The sequence below is a fragment of the Chinchilla lanigera genome, unplaced genomic scaffold (assembly GCF_000276665.1).
Source record: "Chinchilla lanigera isolate Chin_1 unplaced genomic scaffold, ChiLan1.0 scaffold00154, whole genome shotgun sequence".
NCBI classification, from domain to species: domain Eukaryota; kingdom Metazoa; phylum Chordata; class Mammalia; order Rodentia; family Chinchillidae; genus Chinchilla; species Chinchilla lanigera.
In genome coordinates, this window is record NW_004955555.1 from 274,019 (window position 1) to 296,523 (window position 22,505).

At 53.4% G+C, this 22,505-nt stretch overlaps 2 protein-coding genes across 3 annotated transcripts; both read right to left on the reverse strand.

Moving 5' to 3' along the window:
• Positions 1-386: 386 nt before the first annotated feature.
• On the reverse strand, positions 387-14,423 carry Tgfb1 (transforming growth factor, beta 1). Its single transcript, XM_005412338.2, has 7 exons — positions 13,235-14,423; positions 10,208-10,368; positions 8,865-8,982; positions 7,188-7,265; positions 6,845-6,992; positions 933-1,086; positions 387-672 (listed from the first exon to the last, which is right to left on the reverse strand). Exons 1-7 carry the CDS (start codon positions 13,587-13,589, stop codon positions 514-516), a joined length of 1,173 nt encoding a protein of 390 aa, XP_005412395.1. The 5' UTR covers positions 13,590-14,423; the 3' UTR covers positions 387-513.
• Positions 14,424-14,900: 477 nt separating this feature from the next.
• On the reverse strand, positions 14,901-21,843 carry B9d2 (B9 protein domain 2). 2 transcript variants are annotated; one of them, XM_005412340.2, is made up of 4 exons: positions 21,736-21,843; positions 21,180-21,271; positions 18,481-18,606; positions 14,901-15,488 (listed from the first exon to the last, which is right to left on the reverse strand). In XM_005412340.2, exons 2-4 carry the CDS (start codon positions 21,265-21,267, stop codon positions 15,175-15,177), a joined length of 528 nt encoding a protein of 175 aa, XP_005412397.1. In that variant the 5' UTR covers positions 21,268-21,271; positions 21,736-21,843; the 3' UTR covers positions 14,901-15,174. The 2 variants fall into 2 exon arrangements, with proteins under 2 accessions (XP_005412397.1, XP_005412398.1); XM_005412341.2 differs by having other exon boundaries at positions 21,671-21,842.
• Positions 21,844-22,505: the final 662 nt, after the last annotated feature.

Genomic DNA, 22,505 nt, shown 5'->3' on the forward strand with positions numbered 1-22,505 from the left:
CTGTCTGCCTCCCCAGCTCAGAAAGTCAGTGCCCAGTAGTTCCTGGAACTACTTCCTTCATCTCTCCGGATTACCATGTCAATCTCTGCGAAAAGGGCGTTATCAGAGTCCCTGTGTCTCAGTGTTGCCATAATTTAATTCATTAATACAAGGCACTGTAAAGTGCTCAAACTGCCGGGTAAATAAGAGGCTCACCACTTACTACTCTCTGCACCTCCGGAAGCCCTCCAAACATAGCATGTGCTCAGTAAGTGTTTATGTGATTTGGGCAAATTAAGCGGGGACGGAGAGGAGGCGGCAGACGGAGAAAGCTGTCAAGGAAGAGGCAGAGGGGAAGCAACGGCAAGGAGGGAGACTCAGGCACCCAATGACAAAGAGACAGGCAGTCCTCTTTCACCTTTAATCAGCCCCCCAGGTGAGCTTGGGGCACAGGTGTCCTTAAATACAGCCCCCGACGGGGGCGGGGCCGGACCTGCCGGGGCGGGGCGGGGCGGGGCGGGAGTGGGCGGGGCCTCAGCTGCACTTGCAGGAGCGCACGATCATGTTGGAGAGCTGCTCCACCTTGGCTTTGCGGCCCACGTAGTACACGATGGGCAGCGGCTCCAGCGCCTGCGGCACGCAGCACGGCGCCGCCGACGCGCCTGGGTTGTGCTGGTTGTACAGGGCCAGGACCTGAGGGAAGGCCAGATGGGTCAGGAGCGGGTCAGGGGCGGGTCAGGGGCGAGCCGAGGCTCGCGGAGGCGGGGGCGAGGCAGCCTCCACAAAGACCTCGGCAGGTGGCTGGCTCGGTGTCCCACCTGGCCAGTCTCTCCCCATCTTCGCCTCTTTATCCTCCCCTCCATCTCTCTGTCTCTTCTCCCTACCCTACCGCCAACACATCTCTGATTCTACCTTCTGGTGCCAGCTCCCCGCAGCCCGTGGGCCAGACCCACCTTGCTGTACTGTGTGTCCAGGCTCCAAATGTAGGGGCAGGGCCCCAGGCAGAAGTTGGCGTGGTAGCCCTTGGGCTCGTGGATCCACTTCCATCCCAGGTCCTTGCGGAAGTCAATGTAGAGCTGCCGCACACAGCAGTTCTTCTCCGTGGAGCTGCAAGCAGGAGGAGTCAGGTCAGCAGCAGGGGAAGCCCTGCTGCTCCTCCCCAGCGTGTGTCACCCAAGACTGCCCCCCACCTCCGTCTCGTCTCCTGTGCACCCCCATGACAAGAATACAGCAATAGTAATGATAATTACTAACACCTCTAAAGCACGTCGTCTCTCAAACACTGTGCTAAGAGTATCAGAAAACACATTTATCTCACACAGTGCTCAGAACAAATCTGTAAGAAGCCAAACGACGTCACCCGACAGAAAAAGGCTAGAAAACCTCACGGCACATCCACACACGAAACGTTAAAAAATAAAATGCTGCTCCCGGTGTGCCGACATGCTCTATTTGTGCAATGCTTACTGAACTACTACGGTGCACCAGGTGGGACTCTACTCCTGGGGAAACAGCATACACAAAACAGAAAGAAATCCCAGCTTTGCAGCGCTACAACTTAGTACACCACTCCCCTGTCCCAAGCATGGTTCGTCACACTCAGCCAATGCCCAAGACTAAGTCCTCACCAGAGCCACAAGGTGCTACCGAACCTAGCTGATCTCAGTACCCTCTGTTACCCACCCTACTTCACTCCAGCCACACTGGCTTCCTGTCTGTTCCTCAAACACAGTCATGTCTCAGGGCCTTTGCACCTGCTGCTTTCTCTGCGTGCCTGCTCTTCCCATAGATCCCCACTCTGGTTTGTTCCTTCATTTATGCTGACCCTGGCGGCACATGCCTGTGCTAAAATGTCCATCACTCAGGGACCCTTAACTCCTGAAAGGGTGCCTGGCACACAGTAGGTGCTCAATAAATATCAGTTGCAAAATGAACATCACCTCAGAGAGACCTTCCTGGCCCTTCCTACCCAAAATATTAATCCAAATCATTGTTAATTGCATTCAGTGCAACATGGCATTGGAGTTATTACCAAAAAAAAACTATGACAATGTCCATATTTGAAGTAGAAGACAGTCCTCATAACTGTTTTTTTTTTTTTAGTCCTCATAACTCTTGAAGCTGGATGAAAATTTACAGAGGATTATTATATTATCTTTTCTGCTTTTGTTTACATTTAAAGTTATCCATAGCCGGGCATGGTGGCACACGCCTGTAATCCCAGCACTTGGGAGGCTGAGGGAGGAGGATCGTTGCGAGTTCGAGACCAGCCTGGGCTACAAAGTGAGCTCAAGGTGAGACCCTATCTCAAAAAGACAAAAACAAAATAAAAATAAAATAAAATTATCCATAATAAAATAACTTTAATCAAAATAGGAAAAATAAGTAGTTCCCAATATCCATTTCTTTCTTCCCTCTGATGTCTTTTCCTTCACAGGCCCACTGGTTATTTTATTAGACAGATTATCTGTCTTCCTCTAACCATGGCAAGTTCTGACTGCAGCCCGCACCAGTGCTGGCACACAGGCACTCACCAAATGTTGGATGCGTAAGTTAACTAATACATTCCTTTTTTTGGAGACAGGGTCTACATTAAGGTGTGCCCACTGCACCCCAAGCTTTCAACTTGCTTTTTTAAAAAATGTAATATATGCTGACCCTGGTGGCACATGACTGTAATTCTACCTCTCAGGAGACCAAGGCAAGAAGATTGCAAGTTTGAGCGTAGCCTGGGCAACACAGAGATCTAGTCTTGAATAAATAAAATAAAAGAAAACAAGTGAAAAACAGTGCTATATAAGACTCTACCGCTCTTGACTCCAGATCCGGGCTGAAATCCAGATGCCAGTTCTCCCCAGTCCAGGCCCAGCCTCTCCCTGTCTGAAGGATAGGGTGCTATATGCCAGAGCCGAGGGTTCTGGCTAAAATGGGCAAGGAGCCCAGTGAGTAAAAGGTTGATTGTGGGAGGCCAAGAGCGCTATAAAGTTAGGTTTATGACACGTGCCGCTTATAACCTTAGCACTCTGGGAGGCTGAGTCAGGAGGACTGCAAATTCGAGACCAGCCTCAGGTAATTTAGCAGTTTGGTGAGACCCTACCTTACAACAAAAAATAAAGGAGGGAGACTGGAGATGTAGCTCATTGCAAAGGCCCTGGGTTCAATCTCCAGTACCACAAGGAAAAAAAAATGTGGCCATGTATAAATGTGTCATGTGGAGACTGTCTCTGGAAGGAGACTATACAGGACCACTGTGGATGCCTCTCCCGAGAGGAGCTGGGGTCAGAGTGGAGAGTCTCAAAGTATCCTCTCTGGGATAGGTCTGTGCACACCTAAACATTTAGGAGGCTGAGGCAGGAGGATCACAAGTTTGAGGCCAGCCTGAGCTCAAAGCCAGCCTGAAGTGCACAGGGAAACCCTGTCTCAAAAAGACAAAAAAGAAAAGAAGATTTTTTTTTCCCCAAGGAAGGAATGAAGCAACCTAGCCTCAGAGGAAGGGAAAGTGGCTCACTCACACTTGTCTCATTTGTTGGAGACAGATTCACAAGCAACTCTAAGACCCCTGAGCCTAAGGCATCGTCCGCCCAGGGTGGCCGAACAAGTAGAAGAGGAAGTGGTAAAGGCAAGGAATTCCCAGGGCAAGGTAAGGCGTTTCCAGGAGCCACAGGATCCTGAAGAGGGAGTTAGGAAACCCGGGTCCCTACGAACTCAGTCTGCTCCCTCCCCAGTTTGGTTAGGGTTCAGTTTCTCTTCTCTGTTCAAAAAGGATTTCGGATCAAATAAGGTGTTGTTAATCTGAGGGCCAAGAAGCATCAGGAAGTCAGTGGATGCCTCCAGGAGAGTCCCGAGAGCTTCACCATCTGCACATATTTCTGGGGGAAAGGGCCCTGGCCTTCAGCTGTTCAGAGGGGAGGAGTCTGACTCACAAAAAGGAAAGAATTATTGTCCAGATTATCTCTGATTTCCAGTCCAGCTCTGGCTGAGGTTCTGGGTCCCAGGATTTGAATGGCCTATGATACTATCATCCCAGTAGTGGTTCTCCATATGGGGTCCCTGGTTGCCCGTAGTAACAGCATCTGGGAACTGGTGGGGAATGCAAATTCCCAGACCCATGCAGTCAGAAGCCACGGGGCAAGGGGGCAGCAGTCTGTGCAAAGCAGGCCCTCTGGACAGACGAGGGCCTACAACTTGTGAGGCCTGGGATTTGGATGGCCTTGTTTTTGCAAATCTCTGCTGTTCAGTCTATCAAGGCCCAGCAAGAGCTAATCAGTAAAAGGATTCCATCTGGAGCCAGGCCCCAGGCCTCACATTTACCTTGGGTGCTGCAGATAGGGGTCTGGGAAGCTTCCTAATGGAGCTGGTATTTGAGCTGATGTAAAACTAACTTTTTTTTTTTTTTTTTGAGACAGGATCTTGCTATGTAGTTTAGGCTGGCCTCAAACTCAGGGCTATCCTCCTGCCTCAGCCTCCCAAGTGCTGGGATTACAGGCCTGCACCACCACACTTGGCTAGAAACAACTTTTTATAAGAGAACATTTCACACAGAAGCAGAGAGTATTGCATTATAAACTGAATATTTCAGTAGGGTGAGATGGTGCATGCATGTAATCCCAGCACTCTGGGAGACTAAAGGCAGGAAGATGGCAAATTCAAACCCAGCCTGAGAAACCTGGTGACACCCTGTCTCGAAAGAAAAAGAAAATTATTTTGCCAGGCGTGGTGGTGCACCCCTGTAATCAGCACCCAGGAGGATGAGGCGGGAGGATGGCTGTGAGTTTGAGACCAATCTAGGCTACATAAATAAGTTCAAAGCTGGCCTGCACTACATAGTAAGACCTTCTTTCCAAAAAAAAAGTTTTTAAAGTAGTAGAAAGAGGAGTAGGGATGTAGCTTGGTGGAAAGGTAACCTGGATTCAATCCCCAGTACCAATAATAATAATAACAATAATAATAATAATAACCACCACTACCACATGTAAAAAATTAACAATGATTCCTTATCATCAAATATCTATTCATCTACTCAGAGTTTGCAATTTCCCAACTGTCTTATAAACATCTTTTTTATTTGGTTGATTTTTGGAGACAGAACCTCACTACATGGCTCCGAGTGGTCTTGAATTTCTGGGGTTCAGAGTAGCAGGGGCTACACATACCTGCCTGACATCTTTTTTTTTTTAAACCTATGTAAATAAAAATCCAAATAAAGTCTACATATTGAAATTGGTTAATATGGCTCTCAGAATTCTTTTAAAAATCTGCAGAACTACAGAACCAGCTCTGTATTCCCCTTCTCTTTGCACTGTATTTGTTGCAGAAACTGGGTCAGGTTTCCCATCCTCTGAATTTTGCTGACTGTGTCACTGTCGTGTGGCTGACCATGTTCCACTGTCCCACTATTTCAGGGAACTTGGAGTTTAAGTTCTGATCAGATGCAAGTTTGATGTTTAGGAAAGATTTCCAAGGTGATGCCGTGTCCCTCCCTGAAAAGGCTCCCACGGCAGGCTGCCTCTCTCTCAAAGCTGCTGGTGCTCAAGACTTCAATCTGTGAGTTCACAGAGATTTCTAGGGTGAGAATGGTGAGGATCTAGGAAGCAGGATAGACTGTCCAGTGGGAGAACAGCATAAGTCAAAGCCCAGAGACACCACTGAGATATTTTAAGCAGGGGAGGGACAAAGTCAGAATATCATTCTAATTTTACAACCTTCTGGCTGAATTTCAACTTTTCAGGAATCCAATACCTAAACTTGCTTGGATTACAATATTTCCAACTTTCTAGAATTCTTATCTTCCAACTCCTGAGGATCTTGTCTTTTTCTTTCTTTTTTTTTTTTTTTTTTTAAACTGGGTCACACTATGTAGCTCAGGTCAGCCTTGAACTCACAGCAACCTTCCTGCCTCAGCCTACGGGGTTCTGGGGTTACAGGTGGGGGCTACCATGCAGCAGTCTTGGCATTCTTGAACTCCCATATTTCAGTAGCGCATTCCAACATTCCACAGTTCTGAGCCCATCACTCAGTCTAACATGCCAACTTCTAAGGCCCAAGCATTCCCAAATCCTAACATTCCATCACTGATGTCCAGTCATCTGGGATACCAATGTTCTCACCTTCCCCACCTCCAACATCTGTGCATACTAATATTTTAACATAGGACTCCACCGTTCTGAGTCCAGTATTCAGGCCTCTCATCTGCCAGCACTGAGGACTGCATTCTGCTGATGGGGTAGGAATCCAGTGTAAGCACTCTTTCAGTTCTGACTCCCCAAACACTGGGATCCCAACATTCTAGCTTTCCTTGAGTCCTACACTCTCAATTTCAATCTTTAACACTACTCCCCCAACCCTTTACAAGGCAGGAAATAATGTCTAAGCACATGGCTGCTCAACTACAGATGAGATTCTCTGAATTCTTACATCCTAGAATCCCAACAGGGCTGAGGCACCTGTCTCCATGCTAAGTACTTGCCTAACATGCACAAGGCCCTGGGTTCAGTTACCAGCAGTGTCAAAACAACACCCAAAAGCCCTCTGGAACCCTAACATTCTCGAACCCCCAACTGCCATCAAGGTAAGAACCCAACAAGGCAGTCTTCCAACACTGAATTCCAACTCGCGGTGTCTAACATTCTAAGTCTCTGACTCCAGCACTCTAGCAAGCAAGCAACCAGATCTCCACATTGCAGGACTCCCGCTGCCCACACCCCAGCACTCTGGGACCTTATTCTCAAGGCCTCCAGACTAAAGGAGATGCTCAGCCCAGGCACAGCACCAGCCACGCAACTGCATCTACCCCGACGTGCCTGGTCGGCAGGTAGCTGTCAAGTCCCCAGGCTGCAAGTGTTCAGTCGAAGGCTGCGCAGCTCACCTGAAGCAGTAGTTGGTGTCCAGGGCCCGGCGATGCCGGGAGCTGTGCAGGTGCTGGGCCCTCTCCAGTGGGGTGGCCATGAGAAGCAGGAAGGGCCGGTTCATGCCATGAATGGCCGCCAGGTCACCCCGGCGTTTGGGACCAATCCCTGCTTGGGTTTGGGAGTCAGGGTAGAGGACATACACATTCTCAGAAGGAGAAGTCAGTGAGCAGGGAACAAACAGGATCTCTCTCTCTCTGTCTCTCTCTCATGCACGCACGCACGCACGCACATGGTGGCACACATGCATGCGCACACAGATCACTCCTGGCCACGGGGCCTGGCCGGGGAATTTGGCCTCACCGTTGATTTCCACGCGGAGTGTGTTATCTTTGCTGTCACAGGAGCAGTGAGCGCTGAAGCGAAAGCCCTCTAATTCCTCTGGGGGGGGGGGGGGACACAGGGAAGCCAGACTGAGGATGGCTCACCCAGCCCCTGAGGGCTGCGGCAGGAAGGAGCAAACCCCAGAGGCTCCTTCCTGCTCGCCAGCTCTGCCCTTCCACTGCAGCACTCCTGCCGCAGTTCTTCGTGCTGCCGGCTCCTCCTCTTCCTTCAGGGCTCAGCCCAAATATCGCCTCCTCAGGGAGGCCCTCCAGAATGTACACCACCCCCCACCCCCGCACACTATGGTATCACTTTGCTTTCTCCAGAGCACGCACACACCCTCTCTGTCATCCGTGTTTGGCTATTTATTGTTCTCAGTAGAAAGTAGGAAGCACTGGGGTAGGAATCCTTCCTTATTTCTGTTGTTCCTCGCTGGGCCTGGCCCACAGTCACACAAAACAAAGTACCAGGTGCCAGGGTCCACTCTGAATTCCGTGTGCATCACCTCCGGTAATCCTCAGACTCCCCATTTGACAGACCAGGAAGCTGAGGCACACAGAGAGGGAGTGACTTCCCCAGTGTCACACAGGTGCCGAAAGGTCAGGCTGAAAATCTAAGCGTGGGCACTTTCTGCATTGCAGGTGTAATGTGTTTCCTGAATGAATACATAAGTGATGTTGTTTAAGCTTCTACTGTGCACCACATTCCTCGCTAGGTACTTGAGACTCAGCATGGATCAAGACAAACAAGATCCAGGCCTTGGTGCCAGGGCCCAGGACACCCCTCCTAGCATCTACTGACTCCCTCATCTTTTCATCCAGCCAAACTACTACACATCCGGGGGTCTCAACACAATCACCCAGCACTTGGGATTCCCTCGTCCCAGCCGATCCCTCTGCCCCTGCATCCCCATTCTGGTCTTGATCATTCTGAGGTGTTACTGCCTGGTAGCGCCTTGTCAAGACCTCTTCGGTATTCGAAAGGGACTGTGGGCTGTGTGAGGACAGGACCCAAGATGGTCTTGGTTACCACTGTGTCCCTCATACCACCCAGCACAGGGCCGGGCACAAGCAGTAACCTTTCGGCATTTACTGAATGAGTGCAGGACCAAGAAGGTGAGAAGGAGGTGAGATTCAGGCACCGTGGCCATGAGAAGCAGGAAGGACAGACACAGTCCTCTCCTGGACAGATCAAAAGTGGCAGGCTCTCCCTGGCCTCAAGGTCTTTGCACAAAATACTCCTGCCTCGAACTTCTTCTCCTGTGTGGCTCTCTGATCTCCCCAACAGGAAGCCCTCTCTGAGCCCAGGCTGGGTCAGGCACCTCCTGTGGTCTCCCCATCTCATCCCTGCCATTCCTGCTCGATCCACCCAAGGAACCCTGAGCCCCACAAGGGCAAGGACGAGGTTGTTTTAGTCACTGCTGTGTCCGCAGCGTCACCCAGCCCAGGCCGGGCAGAGAGAAGAGCTCAAGAAATGGACTAACTCATTCACAGGTTCATCAGTGAATCACTCAGGTATAAGCATCATCGGGGAAGAGCCCAAGCTCGGCTCTTTAGCCTCAGCGTTGAGCGGGTGTAGGTGGTGGTATTCAGGGTGACCCCAGGACAAACAGCAAGGCTGGTCCCACTGAGGAACAGGTAGGGCAGCCAACCTCACCTCCGTGGCTCAGCCACTGCCGCACAACTCCAGTGACGTCAAAGGACAACCACTCCGGTGTGTCACTGGGGGTCAGGAGCCGGTTGCTGAGGTAGCGCCAGGAATTGTTGCTGTATTTCTGAAGGATTTCAAATGGGAAGAAAGACGGTGGAGAGGGTGCCATCATGTCACACCCCCCACATATACTGGCTGCACTCCCATTCCATCTGCTCCCCTCAAAGAGGCTTCCAGACAGTCCTCAGACACTAGCCTCCCAGTCATCACTCCATGGGACCTCACAGGCCCCACCCTTGCCTGTAGCACCTTTGGAAAGAGAGGAGAGAGCTCCCAGCTGGGGTCAAGGCAGCGAGGGCCACCTCATCCTTTACCTGTGATGCTCTGTGGGGCTGTAGCCACCTTTCCCTCTCTAGGCCTGTTTTCTCCCTGGCAGAATGCTAGGACCCTTGCAGCTTAGACAGCCTATAATGCTAAGTTGCTAACATTCTGGGGTTTGCTAAGCATACGGGCCAGCAAATTTGACACCCTGGATTCGCAGTCAAGTTTCTAGGGGTTCATGTTAAAAGTCATTTCCTAATTCGAGGGTTCAGTATCATCCCAAGAATGATACACATAACAAACCTAAATAGTTCTAGAACACTACCCATCTACAAGAATCTGACAAGCACTGCCCCTAGATGCTGTGTGGAACAGTCCCTAGGGCTGTATGTAGTACATCAGGGGCCACAGCATACAGAGCATTTCCTAGATTTCAAGAAGCTAACATTAGACAAACAGCTGTCATTATGACAGTCTAACATGTGCCATCCTATAAGGTTCCATAGGACATGAATTCTAGATCATAGAATGTTCTAGAGACTCCAGCCCTCTTGGAGGCCTCAATGTTCTTGGAGACTTCATCTTCTAGAGCAGTGCAGCCCTCCATAAGAACTTTCTGGAAAGTTCTAGACTTTGGACCCTTTCTGGAAAGTACTATCCAGTTCTAGACTCTCCCAGCACTCCCCAGATATTCCACCTCTGCAAGAGTACTACATTTCTTTCTTTCTCTCTCTCTGGTATGGGGGACGGAACCTAAGCCCTCACACATGCTAGGTAAATGGTCTAAGTGATCTACCACTATACTATACCCCCAACCTGTCCTGCATTCTTAAAAAGAGTCCAACTTCTAAGATCTCCCTTCAAGAATTGGAACATTTTGAAGATCCCTAGGATTCTGCAGTTCATGCTCCTCAGCCCTTCAGAGACTAATAACATAAACTCTGCAGCCAGCAACCTTCCAACCAGCCCACCTGGCCACAGCTCAGCCCTTGCGGCCTGCGCCCCACAGCTCAGGCTCCTGGCCTTACTTGGTACAGTTCCACGTGTTGCTCCACGCTTAACTTGAGTCTCTGCATACGCAGCTCTGCCCGAGACAGCAACAGAGGGTCAGGCACAGCTTCCCGGAGCTCTGATGTGTTGAAGAACATATATACACTGTGCGCAACAGTCTCGATGCTTTTATAGATATCTAGTTGGGAAGAACAGAAAGATAAGGTACTGGAGGTTTGGCGAGGGCGTGGAGAACAGGTATACCCTAAGTCTAGGTGAGTGGGCTCTGGCATTGACAGCTCTGGGTTGGAGTTCCACTCTGATACTGTTTAGCTCTGAGACCCTTCTAGGTTTGCTTCGTCCTCTATAGGACCGGTCACACCACCCTCTATCCCATGAAGCGGCTTTGATCAAGTGTACATCTAGCAAGCGGCTGCCTTCAAGGGAGCTGCTCTGTTTGCTGGGGCTTTCCTAGGGCTTAAGATTTAGAGCCTGAAATGCAAATTAAATTGCAGAGTAAGGGTCAAGGGCTTCTTGCTGCATCTCAGCTGTGTGACCTTGGGCAGTTCACACCCCTTCTCTGTACCTCAGTTTCCTGTTATTCTTTGAAAGACAGCAATAACATCAAGCTGGCTGATCCAACCCAGGCTTCCCGAATTGAAACACCGGTAATCTGCAGCAAGTGAATTCCTCTGTCTGAGTCAGAGCTTCAGCTATAAGATACTTCCCAATTCCAGGATTACAGGAGCAAATGAGTGAAGGCATGAGATACAGTCCTGGATATACCAGTCACTCATAGCATCTCTGTTCAACAGTGTCATTTGCCAGATGCTATTCAAAACACTTTACAAAGATGAAGACATTAAAACCTCACAAAGCCAGGAGAAAGAAACTATTATATCCATTTAATAGATGGAGAAACTAATCTGCCCCAACGTCATATAGCTAGGAAGTGGCAGAGTGAGATTAAGTAGTCTCATCCCAGAGACGACTCTTAACAACTCTGCTACCTTCTTGCCAGTGTGATACTATTATTATGATCATTATTAATTGCTTCCTCCCTTAACTCCCTTCCCAGCCAGTTAAAGAAGGTTAAGTAGCTTCTAGGTCAGAACGACTGCGGGGGCAGTGGGGTTAAGGAGAGTGTTGTGTAGTCTAGGGAAAGTTCGCAGCTGGGATGAAGGGCAGGCTGTGAACGCCTAGATCACCTGGAACAATTCCTGTGGGTTTCCTATGCGGTGCGGGTACAAGACAGTGCAGAGAAGCCGATGCAGGAAAGAGGAAACCCCTTCCTGTGGTCCATAGCCCCCACTCCCCCAAACCCCAGCCCAGTTCTTGGCCCATCCCTTGCTCCGCAAACCCCAAAGGAAAGGCAGAACCTTTGACAGGACAGAGTGGCAGGTAGGGAAGAGAAAGGACGGAGACACGGGACCGGGTGTGGAGAAGAAAAAGGGAGCCGGCAAAGATGGAAGAGACAAACACTAGGTGATCTATACACAGACCCAGGGAGGCACGGGAGATGCGGAAGAGAAAGAAAAGGTGGGAGAGAAGGAAAAGGCGGGAGATGAGGCTCACGGAAGATGAGACATGAGGGTTTGCGGGAGAAATAAAATTCTCTGGACAGGAAAAAAAGTGCCTTTTTTTCCTTGTACAGAAAAAAGGCCACACTGAGAGGCGGGTGAGGAGGGGGCATCGTTGGGCCACAAAACAGGGAGCAGAAATGGTAAAAGCCGAAAACCCACCGCCCAAGGGAGAAACTGAAAACTGGGTACGGCTACCGAGGCTCCAGGCCCCGCAGGATGCCTGGGTCCTGCCTGGGCCCTCGCGTGGGCGCAGACGGGGCGGACCCAGGAGGAGCCCCGCCTGTTGCCGGGGTGAGAAGGGCGGGAGGCGACGCAGCCGCGAGGGCGGGGACCAGACCTGCCTTGTCTCGCCCCAGGCTCCGCGCGCGATCCCCGCCCCCTCGGGGCAAGAGAAGGAAAGGGAAGGGAGGAGGGCGCGGCCGCCGGACGCTGGGGTTTCCCCAGCTTCCCCAAGAGGAACTGGGACTTCAAGGTCCAGACTGCCAGCGTTCAGCTCTACCGGGTCCTCCTGACCCCTCTGGAAGCTCAGCACCTCCCCCCCCCCCCGCGCATGGCACCCACGTGGGGCTTTCTCACCCCTACTAACTCGTTTTTCTCACCTCGGTCTTGCAGTGTCGCCCCTCGCCCAGGGCACGATTACTCACTCAACTCACTCCCACCCCATTCTGCGGCGAGCGTACGTCGCGGGTCTACCTTTCCCACGCCCGGCTCTCCTTTCTGAAACTCCTGTCCCATCACCAGTATTCTAGATTTCCTGAGGGCTCGCTTCCTCCGCGGAACTCTGCGCTATCTCTCGGTCCGTGCATCTCCCCGCGCATCCCGGCTCTCCAACACCCGCTTCGCCCCGTCTCCGCCCCTCTCCCGCTACCTTCCTCCTCCCTACGACCTGACCTCCCTCTCCCCGGCGTTTATCACACCAAACCCACAGTCACTCTCTCCCCGAGCCACCCTGCCCCGCGTGGTCCCGGCGCTCTCTGGAAGTGAGTCCTCTGCGCTTCTCCTGGCACTTCTGAGGTTCGCTTCACCTAGTTTTTCTAACCTCGAACCTCCACCTCAGGACCCCTGAGCTCTGGGTCAGCTTTCCCCATTGCCTCTCCTTTCCCAAACTCTGGCGTCCCCTCTCTGAAAAAGAGATCCCCGCATTCTAGCGCGGCCTGAAGGGAGCCTTCTTCCACTCGCCCTCCCACATCGCTTCTGTGCCTCTAGGGGACTCTCCCCACGATCCCGCATGCTCCTGCTGCCTTCTTGCAGTAGTCCACTTGGCTCGCTAACTCCTCCTTTTTAAGACCAGACAGCTGAGGGGGGAGTAGGATTCAGTGCCATCCTCTTTGGAACACCACCCCTCCAACACGCGCTCCCGGAGCCCCCGGGGGTCCCCGTCCTCCAGCCAGTTTCCTCTGCCGGTAGTTTCCTTCCCGTGACCCCTGCACTCCGGCGCCCCCTGGGGGCCCCCTCCCGGCTCCCCGGCCCCTCCGAGCTCACTGTGGTTGTTCTCCACCATTAGCACGCGGGTGACCTCCTTGGCATAGTAGTCCGGCTCGGGTTCGGGCTCTGGCTCGGCGCTCTCCCCGGCCACCCGGTCGCGGGTGCTGTTGTACAGAGCGAGCACGGCCTCGGGCAGCGGGCCGGGCGGTACCTCCCCCTGGCTCGGGGGGCTGGCGAGGCGCAATTTGGACAGGATCTGACCGCGGATGGCCTCGATGCGCTTCCGCTTCACCAGCTCCATATCGATGGTCTTGCAGGTGGACAGTCCCGAGGCTGGCCGGCCAGGCGTCAGCAACAGTAGCCACAGTAGCGGTAGCAGAAGCGGCAGGAGCCGCAGCCGAGAGGGCGGCATGGGGGAGGCGGCGACCCCCGGCACCGCCGAGAGCGCGAACAGGGCAGAGGTGGGATGGGGAGGCCCCGCCCCTCCTGGGGCTGGGGGTCTCCCGGGGAAAGGTAGGAGGGTCTCGGGGGAAATTGAGTCCTTCGGGGAGAACGAAGCAGGGGTCTTTGGGAGGCTCGGTCACGGGGTGTCTCAATATCCCACGGAAAAAATCGAGGTGGGCGAGATCTGGTACCAGAAGCGGGGTGGTCTTGGATAGGGGAGCTGTGGCAGGTCTGGGAGAGATCCGTCGCCCGGAGGAGAGAGGGTCCTAGGTTGCGGGGGCTCGGGAGAAGGGTGGGGGAGGGTGGCGTGCAGGGGGGTGCGCCCCGGGTCTGGGGTGAAGTCTTCGCGGGAGGCGGGGTTTGCTGCTCCTGAGCGCTGGTCCGGAATGGGGACGCCAGGGGGACGCTGTGTCGGGGGTAGCCTGCGTCAGAGGCGGTGAGCGGGGGCGGTCTGGAGTCCGCAGGTCCTGCCTCCTCGCGGGGCAGCGCTGCGCCAAGCGGTCCCCGCGTCTCCGGCTCTCAGCGGCAGCGGAAAAGTCTCAAAACTTTTTTTCCTCTTCTCCCAACCAGCTCGTCGCTCCTCCCGCTCCTCCTCCCCTCCTCCCCGCAGTGGCGGCGGCGGCGGCTAGTCTCAGACTCTGGGGCCTCGGGCTGCCTCGAGGCTCCCTCCTCCGCTCCGGGAGGAGGCCGGCCCCGCGGGCGGCGCAGAGCCGGGGGTGCCCCGGAGGGGGCGTCCCCCTGCCCCGGCCGGGGCCTCGCGGTCTGGTGGATCCGCGGCGGGAGGAAGGAGGGGGACGGCCAGGGGCGCGAAGGGCGGCGGCGGGGACCGGCTGGGCGGCGCGGGGGTTTTGAAGCCGCCCGGCCCCACCCAGGAAGCGCGCGCGGGGCGGGGGCAGCCCCAGGGGGAGGGCATGGGGGGGCCACGGTCCTCATCTCGCGTGGGCGGGCTCCGAGGGGGGTCCCTTCAGCCCCGCGGGAGGGGGCGGGCACACCGGCTCCGCCCCACGGACAGGGTGCTGCCTCCTGGCGGCGGCGCGCTACCAAAGCGGGTGACAGAGATGGATAGGGGCTTCGGGGGTTGGTGTGGGGTCACCGAGAAAATGGGGATCTGGCGGGGAGGGCAACATCTGAGAATGGGGACACGGGAGAGGAGTCTCAGAGCAAGGGCACCCCTGACGGGAAGGGAGTGAGGGGCGGGGGCAGAGGGACTGACCGAAGACGGGGCCCTGAGCAGGCAGGGTGTCAGTGGGAGGAGGGGGTCAGGAAGGTGCCACACACGCAAGAATCACTCACTTTTATTAAGCACCTCTCATGTGCTAAACAGCATTTTCCTCCCAACCCCTGTGACCCACACCTACTACCCCACATGACCCATGGGGAACTAGGACTGCACAGGCCTTACTGGGGACGGCCCAGGGGCGCGAAGGGCGGCGGCCATGCCTGGCTCGGATCGGGTCTGTTTCCAGGGCCCTTGATCTCGACTGCTGTGCCACCCCGGCCTCAGCACATGGCCAGGCTTGTGAATGACGGCCAGCTCTTGCAGGCAAGATCCCTCAGCACTCGACACCATAGCGGTCAAAGTGACGCAGCAGCAGGCCAAGCTCCAGGCGCACGGTGCCACCAGCGGCCGTGTGCAGGCGGTATCGGTCAGCCCCACTGTAGATAGTGTCCGCATGTAGCAGCTGCGGCCCACCACCCACAAAGGCCCTGGCCAGCTGCTCCCGCCAGCTGCCCAGGGGCCGCCATGTGGGGCAGTCCAGCTGGTGGGTGCCTGGGCTGCTGGGCACATGGCAAAAGCCATAGCCGGCGAGCTGGCAGCGGCCGAAGCTGTCCTGGGACCACACCTGGAGATGGAGCCGGGGCCAACCTGCAGGACAGGATGGAGAAGAAAGGACAGACGGTGGGGCCCAGCCTCCTGCTCCTGGGTCCCCACCTCCCTGATCCCCCCGGAGACCTAGGCTTGGTCCTTTCCCCTGAGGTTTCTCTCCACCTCTTCTGGGGCTCCCATCCCCTTTCCACCCAAGCAGCAGAGGGGATCTTTCTGCACCCACTATTCTCCCCTGCTCTGAAGAAGCCGCCCAAGGGGCCCCAGTGCCCTCAGTATGAAGTTCAGTCTCCTTGATAATCGAGGCCCTGCATCTGACCTCTGCCGGCTTCCTGTTCTGGTCTGCTCCTCAGTGTCCGGGCAGGAAAGCCTGCCGCTCCTCTAGTCTCCAGATCAGCACCTTGGGCTCTGTCCCGTATGTCACCTGCCCTTTCTCATGGCCCTGCCTTGTCCTCCTAGGACCCAGGGCCTTCTTTCTGCTCCTGTCCCATCTTCCACCAGCGGGCAGCCAGAAGCTTTTTTTTCTTTTTCCTCCCAGGACTGAGGATGGAACCCAGGGCCTTCGCACAGAGCTACATCCCTGGCCCTTTCTATTGTTTATTTTGGAACAGGGTCTCACTGAATTGCTCGGTCTAGGCCCAAACTCGATCCTCCTGACTCAGCCTTCCAGAGTCCTGGGATGGTAGATGTGTGCCACCACGCCTGGCTAAGAAGCCTGTTTTCTCCCCTTCCGTAGGGTCAGCTCACCCTCTATTCTGAGCCCCTCCTTTGTGCTAGGCCCTGTTCTAGGACCTAGGGACACAGTGGTGAGCACAGCAGACAAAAATTCCTGCCCTGTGAGGCTGACATCCTAGACAACGAACATAGTAAATAGGCAAATTATAGGGTATGTCAGATGGTGATAACTGCTCTGGAGAAAAATAAAGCCGGGTAGGTTGGGGGTGGGGGTGTGGTTTGGGAAAGGAGATCAAGAAAGCTTCACTAACAAGGTGACTTTTTTTTCGTTTAATATGTTTGAATTTAAGAAGATGACTTTTTTTTTTTTTTTTTTTTTTTTTTTTTTTTTTTTTTTTTTTTTTATCTTTTTTTGAGACAGGGTCTCACTATGCAGTTCAGGCTGGCCTTGAGCTCATTTTATAGCCCAGGCTGGTCTCAAACTTGCAACCATCCTCCTGCCTCAGCCTCCCAAATGCTGGGATTACAGGCATGTGCCACCACGCCCAGCAAGAAGATGACTTTTAAACAAATAAAGGAGAGAAAGGAGTGAGCTGTGTAGGCATTTAAGGGAAGAGAAATCCAAGCCAAAAGTGCAAAAGGCCTGAGGTGGGCATGAGCCTGGTGGAGCCAGTGTGGCTGGGTCAGAGAAAGAGGACAAGGAACAGAAGTGACAACCAGGCAGGGCATGGGGGCCCACACCTGTAATACCAGCACTATGGAGGCTGAGGCAGGAAGATTAATGCCAGTTCGAGGCTAGCCTGGGTTACATAGTGAGACCCTGTCTCAAAAAATAAAACAAAATGACAACCAGATTGTACAAGCACCTGTGACACATGGAAAGAGTCTGTCTTTGGGGCTGGGGATTTAGCTCAGCGGCACAGCGCTGGCCTGGCAAGTGCAAGGTCGTGAGTTTAATTCCCAGGACCAGAGAAAAACCAAAAAAAAAAAAAAAAAAAAAAGAAAAGAAAGAAAGAGTCTGTCTTTTACCCTGAATGAGACAGGAATCCCTGAAAGCTTCTGAGCAGAGGAAAGATGTGTCCCAATTTAGATGCCTCCTGAGCCCTGCTGGCTGCCTATGGGGCACAGGCCCCCGGGGCTGGGAGCACAGTGCTAATGCTACTAAATAATCCAGGAAAGACAGGAAGAGGGGCAGATCAGGTGCTAGGCAGAAAGGGGGTGAGAAGTGGAAGTTAGGGTAAATTTCACAGGGAGAGCACCAGGCATGGTGGCACATGCCTATAATCCCAACCCTCAGGAGGCTGAGGCAGGAGGATCATTATGAGTTTAAGGCCACTCTGAACTATACAGTGAGACCCTGTCTCAAAAACAAACCAAAAAAAAGATTTTTCCCCCCACAGGGAGAGTTGCCAGGATTTCCTCACGGGTATATAATGCGGGGCTGAGAAACAAGGAGGCGGGATGGAACCAGCATCGAGGGGCTGGGGACCCGACAAGCAGGAAGGACAGAGTTCTCCGCCTCACTCTCCAATCCATCATCACATGTGGCGGCCAGAAAGAGCTGCGGCTCCCAGCATCTTGGGGGACAGCAGTCAAGGCCTTGCGCAGCCTGTCCCCTCCATGCTAACCCCCGCCATCCTCTGCGCTCCCATCGCCCCCTGAATGTCTGGGCTCACTCTCCCCCGTGAGCCTGCCACACACTCAGAACCCTGCCTGCAGCCCTCTCTGGCCTGCAGTCTTTTTAGCTCCTCCACAACCGCCCCCAGACCTGTCCACTCGGGGCTGGCCCCGTCTGGAGATAGGTCTGTCTCCCCTACAGGAGGGAGCCCCTGAAGACAGCAGGGAGGCGGGCTGCTTGGCCGGCAGTCAGTAAACGGTACTGACATTGCGGAGACACACGGCACCTCTACCCAGGCTACTTCCTGGAATCTGTTGCACTTTCTACCAGAACTGATACCCCACCTCCCCCAATACTCACTTCCCTTTTGAGAGGACTCAGCTCTCCGGCTGGGGAGCCCTTCCTAAGAACAGCAACCAGCCCTTGCCCTCTCCCTCCTTCCCCACCACCCTTCCTTGACCTTCATCAACCTCTCCCAGCTCCCTCTTTAGCGCCTGCCCTGGCTGTCTGTCCCTTACTTGCCAGCCACTTCCTCTACCCTCATCCTGACCCTGACCTACCCCTTCCGACCCCTGGCCCCGGTCCATCTCACTCCTGTACTGCAGGCCTGACGGCCTCAGCTCAGCCTTTCCAGGGCACGCTTGGCTAGAAGGGACCCATGAGACAAGATGGGGTGTTTCCAGCCCCAGCTGCTGTACCCCATCTTCTCAGCCTAGTCCCCGGGCCAGGCCTGCTACCCACCTTGGAGACCTTTGGTGGCGAAGTGCAGGTCAATGGGGTGGCACCAGTAGGCCATGTCCCCCACCTGGGGAGTGTCCACCTGTGTCTGGCCCTCCCGCACGCCCGACAGGAGCTTCCATGCTGCCCCTGTAAGGAGGACAGAGTCAGGGTGGGTTGGACAGTCAGGTTGCCTTTAGGAAGGGGAGGCCACTATGGCTCCAGGCCTACTTCTCCCTAGCATTTCAAGATGGCAGTGAGGGTTAAAAGGGTGAGCTCAGCAGCCAAATGTCTGGGTTCGAATCCTGGCACTCTCTCTTTCTACCTGTGCGGCGTCGGGCAAGTTACTTGTCTCTGCCTCGAAATAATGTGTTTTATAATTTCAAGAAGATCCGTAATGAGTATAGGGTAAGTCTTCTTGGTTGCTATTGGTTATTTTGGTTTGTTTTGGTGCTAGGGATGGAACCCTGGACTCTGTGCGTGTTATGCACACGCTCTACCACTGAACCATATCCCCAGTTCCAGGAACATTTTATTATTCTCATCCCATACATAAAGGCCTGTCCAAAGACTCAGATGGGGCCAAGGTCACCCTGCAGAAGCACATCATGAAAACAGGTTTTTGTGTTTGTTTGTTTTGAGACAGGGTCTTGCTGAGTAGCCTAGGCTGGCCTAGAACTCATGGGTGATCCTTCTGCTTCAGCCTCCCAAGTGCTGGTCCCACCACACCCAGTGAAAACAGGTCTGAATGGTGACCCTACTAAGGGGTTATAAAATAAGGAACACACTGAGTACTTACTGAACACCAATTGCCATGCTAAGCACTTTAATCAATGCATTCATTAAATCTGCCCCCTAGGACTCTTGACCTCCACACTACTCCCCAGTTTACAGGCCCACAATGCCCTGCATACCCTGGCTTGTGCCCACCTCCCTGGGCTCATTTCCCATCACTCTTCCCCTCCCTCACTACTCAGAAGCCTCACTGGCCCCATTCATGTTCTAGTACCTCAGGGCCTTTGCACTGGTATTCCTCCTGGAATTTTTTAATCCTTCAGTGCTCAGCTCAAGTACCACTCCACAGAGGGGGGACTCTCTGACCCTCCTATTCTAAGACTAGTCCTTATCATAAAATCCCATTTATTTTCTTCCTAATACAACAATCTGTAATCATTGTGCTTGTTTCTTTATCTGCTTTTTTTTCCCCCCTTTTCTCTCCTTTATTCTGAACTCCTAGACGGGACAGCATCTGCCCAGGGTCACACAGCACACGAGTGGCGGCGTCCAGGCTGAAAACCAAGCCGGGCTCCAAAGCCTGCCTTTTTTCTGCTCAGTTGGGGGGGTCTCAATTTCCCAGGGAAATCAATTGCTACCTCACTTTCCAGTAAAACCAGAAAGGACCCAGGCCTAAAAGGATGATAATGGCAATAACCACATCTGTCTCATGGACATTTATCTGTGACAGGCAACAACACACATAGGACTTTACAGACAAGACCCCGTCAAAGCCATTTGTGACCCAGGCAAACGCTTACCGAGGGCTCTGTAGTCAAGGCCCTAGTCTAAGGTTGCTGATAATCATTTAGTCTTGAGGACAGCCACACAAGTTAAGTACCATTATTACTCCCACTGTATACACAGGGAAAGCAAGACCAACAGAATTGTCCAAGGTTACATAATAGGAAGCAACAACTGATTTTCAACAGAAAGACTGTGGTCTTAACTTCAATCCTGCACTACCTTTTAGCTGCTATTCTTTTCTTTTCTATTATTTTTTATTTTTTTAATTTTTATTTTCTTTTGCGGTACCAGGGATCGAATTCACGACCTTGCGCTTGCCAGACAGGCGCTTATGCCACTGAGCTATATCCCCAGCCCCTTATTCTTTGTTTTTCTTTCTTTCATTTTGTTTTTTTTTGTTTGTTTGTTTGTTTGTTTGGTCTTTTTGAGACAGGATCTTGATATGCAGTTCAGGCCAGCCTTGAGCTCACTTTGTAGCCCAAGCTGAACCCGAACTTGCAACCATCCTCCTGCCTCAGCCTCCCGAGTGCTATCATTTTCAGACAAAGAAGCTGAAACTCCTAGAGGTCAAGTCCAAAGCCTCCCAATTAATAGGTAGGAAAGTTAGTATTTGAAACCAGACCTGGCAGCTTAGAGCCCTCATCATTACACTATCCACTATCCACAGAGCTTCAGAAGGGGAGGCTTGGGAAATGGGGCTTCCAAGGTCCCTCCTGGGCCGTGGGAACAGGCTTGGATGACTGCTAGAATGGAGTACACAGAGAACTATAAATACCAGAGTGTCTTCTCCTCCGCAAACCTGGGATAGAAGCTTTTCACTCTGCAGTAAGGATTCAGTAAATGGAGACTATTAATCAAAGAACTGAGACAGGGGAGAGCCCTAGGGGGCACCACTAGGACTACAGGGTACAAGCCAAACAGCAGAGTTAGTGCTATTGTTTTGAGGACTGGAATTACGGGCTGGCGGGGCGATTAGCCTACAGTCCCTTTTCCTCAGGAGCTGCCAGGGTAGAGGGGAGGAGCCAGAGCTGCCAGAGGCAGGATGGAAAAAAAGATAAGACGGGAGACAAAGATCTGTGGTCTGGGCGAGGAGTCCTGACAGCCAAGAGTAAGTGAGGATCAGGGATTCAAGAAAGCGGAGTGGAGCCTAGGCTAGGGCGGCTGGTGCCATGCTGGGGAGATGAACCAGGCCTGAGGAATACCTGTGTGGATGCCCCACTTGCAGAAGAGGCTACTTTCAGAGAAACCGGTGGCCCCTATGATCTGCCCGATCACGTGCACCTCAGCCATGGCCCTGGGAGGGGAAAAACATAATCTCAGCTCTAGGAGGTAAGTGTGTTATTATTTCCACGTGAAAGGTGGGGAAACTGAGGCCCATCATGTAAAATGCAGTACTAGGATTCCAAGCTAGTTTCGTCAGCCCACTGACGCTGCGGTCTTAACCACAGAGCCTAATTGCCTCCCAGGAAAGCAGGGAAGAACTGGGGGAAGCAACCCTGGGCTTTTCCGCGCCTAAAATAAATCTACCCAGCAATCCGGGGAAAGCCCCGCCCCAGGGCACTATGGCCCCGCCCACCGCAAGGGTCCCGCCCCCTCGCGTCTGCTCGGCTCCCGAGCTCCAAGAGGCGCCCGCATCTCGAATGCAGGGCCGGTTTAGCGCCGCCTCTAAGTGCAGCGCATGCGTTATTCCTACCTCAGCGCTCTTAACCGTTAGGAGAGACGAAAGCGGCTAAGGGAATTGTAGCTCATGGGCCTGACCTGTCCTTCTCTCCACGGGCGCCGACCCAGACCTAGCTCACGCCTCTCCCAGGACCTTTGTACGCGGCCGCGCTCCTCTTGGGTGCCTTTGGTTGTTGCTAGGGCAACAGCAGGCTCCGCCCCTGGTTTTATCCCCGCCCTACACGCTAGTGATTGGTGTTAGCTGCCTCTGGGGGCGGGGAGATATGTGATGGACATTTTCTCTCCCTGTCCCGTTCCATTTTGGAAAGAGTGTTCCTGTCACCCGCTGTCTAGCCACTGGGGCGGGGCGGGGCAGCTCCATTTTGATTGTGGCTGAGAAGTTTGAGCGCTTTCTCCCGGATAACGTCTACGTGAAATAAATCTTTCGCTGTTCTGCGCCCACACCTCCCCACTTAAAAAACAAAGCAAGACGCTCCAGTCCAGGACCACAAGTCAGGACTGAGTCAGAACCAAGGGGAGAGAAATCTTTCACACAGCGAGCGGAGAAGTTGGGGAGCGGGTTTCCCTTCCGTTCTGAGCCTCTTCGGGCTTCTGAAGGATCTATTAGTCCTGCTTCTTTCTTATCTGCTGCTAAATCCAGTTAGCGCTGATTCTGAGCAGTGGGGATGGGGTGAGGATGAGAGGTGAGGAACGCGGTTCCCTGGTCTGCAGAAAGTACTGCTCTCTGCGGAGGCTGGCGAGGGAACCAAGAGCCTTAACATGGTAGTCAAGCGCTGCCCACCAAACTACATCCCCAGCCTTGACAGACCTCTTTTCCATGTCTGGGCGCTGCCGGTAATCTGTACAAT

What these genes read in the sequence shown, in the direction of transcription:
- Tgfb1 (XM_005412338.2), bottom strand. Translation starts at nt 13,589, where the DNA reads ATGCCGCCCTCTCGGCTGCGGCTCCTGCCGCTTCTGCTACCGCTACTG. An exon ending in AACACGTGGAACTGTACCAA is followed by an intron (nt 8,983 to 10,207) that starts GTAAGGCCAGGA and finishes GAAATCCTTCAG; the next exon opens with AAATACAGCAACAATTCCTG. An exon ending in GCAGTGGCTGAGCCACGGAG is followed by an intron (nt 7,266 to 8,864) that starts GTGAGGTTGGCT and finishes CCCCCCCCCCAG; the next exon opens with AGGAATTAGAGGGCTTTCGC.
- B9d2 (XM_005412340.2), bottom strand. Translation starts at nt 21,267, where the DNA reads ATGGCTGAGGTGCACGTGATCGGGCAGATCATAGGGGCCACCGGTTTC. An exon ending in CAAGTGGGGCATCCACACAG is followed by an intron (nt 18,607 to 21,179) that starts GTATTCCTCAGG and finishes TCCTCCTTACAG; the next exon opens with GGGCAGCATGGAAGCTCCTG. An exon ending in CGCCACCAAAGGTCTCCAAG is followed by an intron (nt 15,489 to 18,480) that starts GTGGGTAGCAGG and finishes CCTGTCCTGCAG; the next exon opens with GTTGGCCCCGGCTCCATCTC.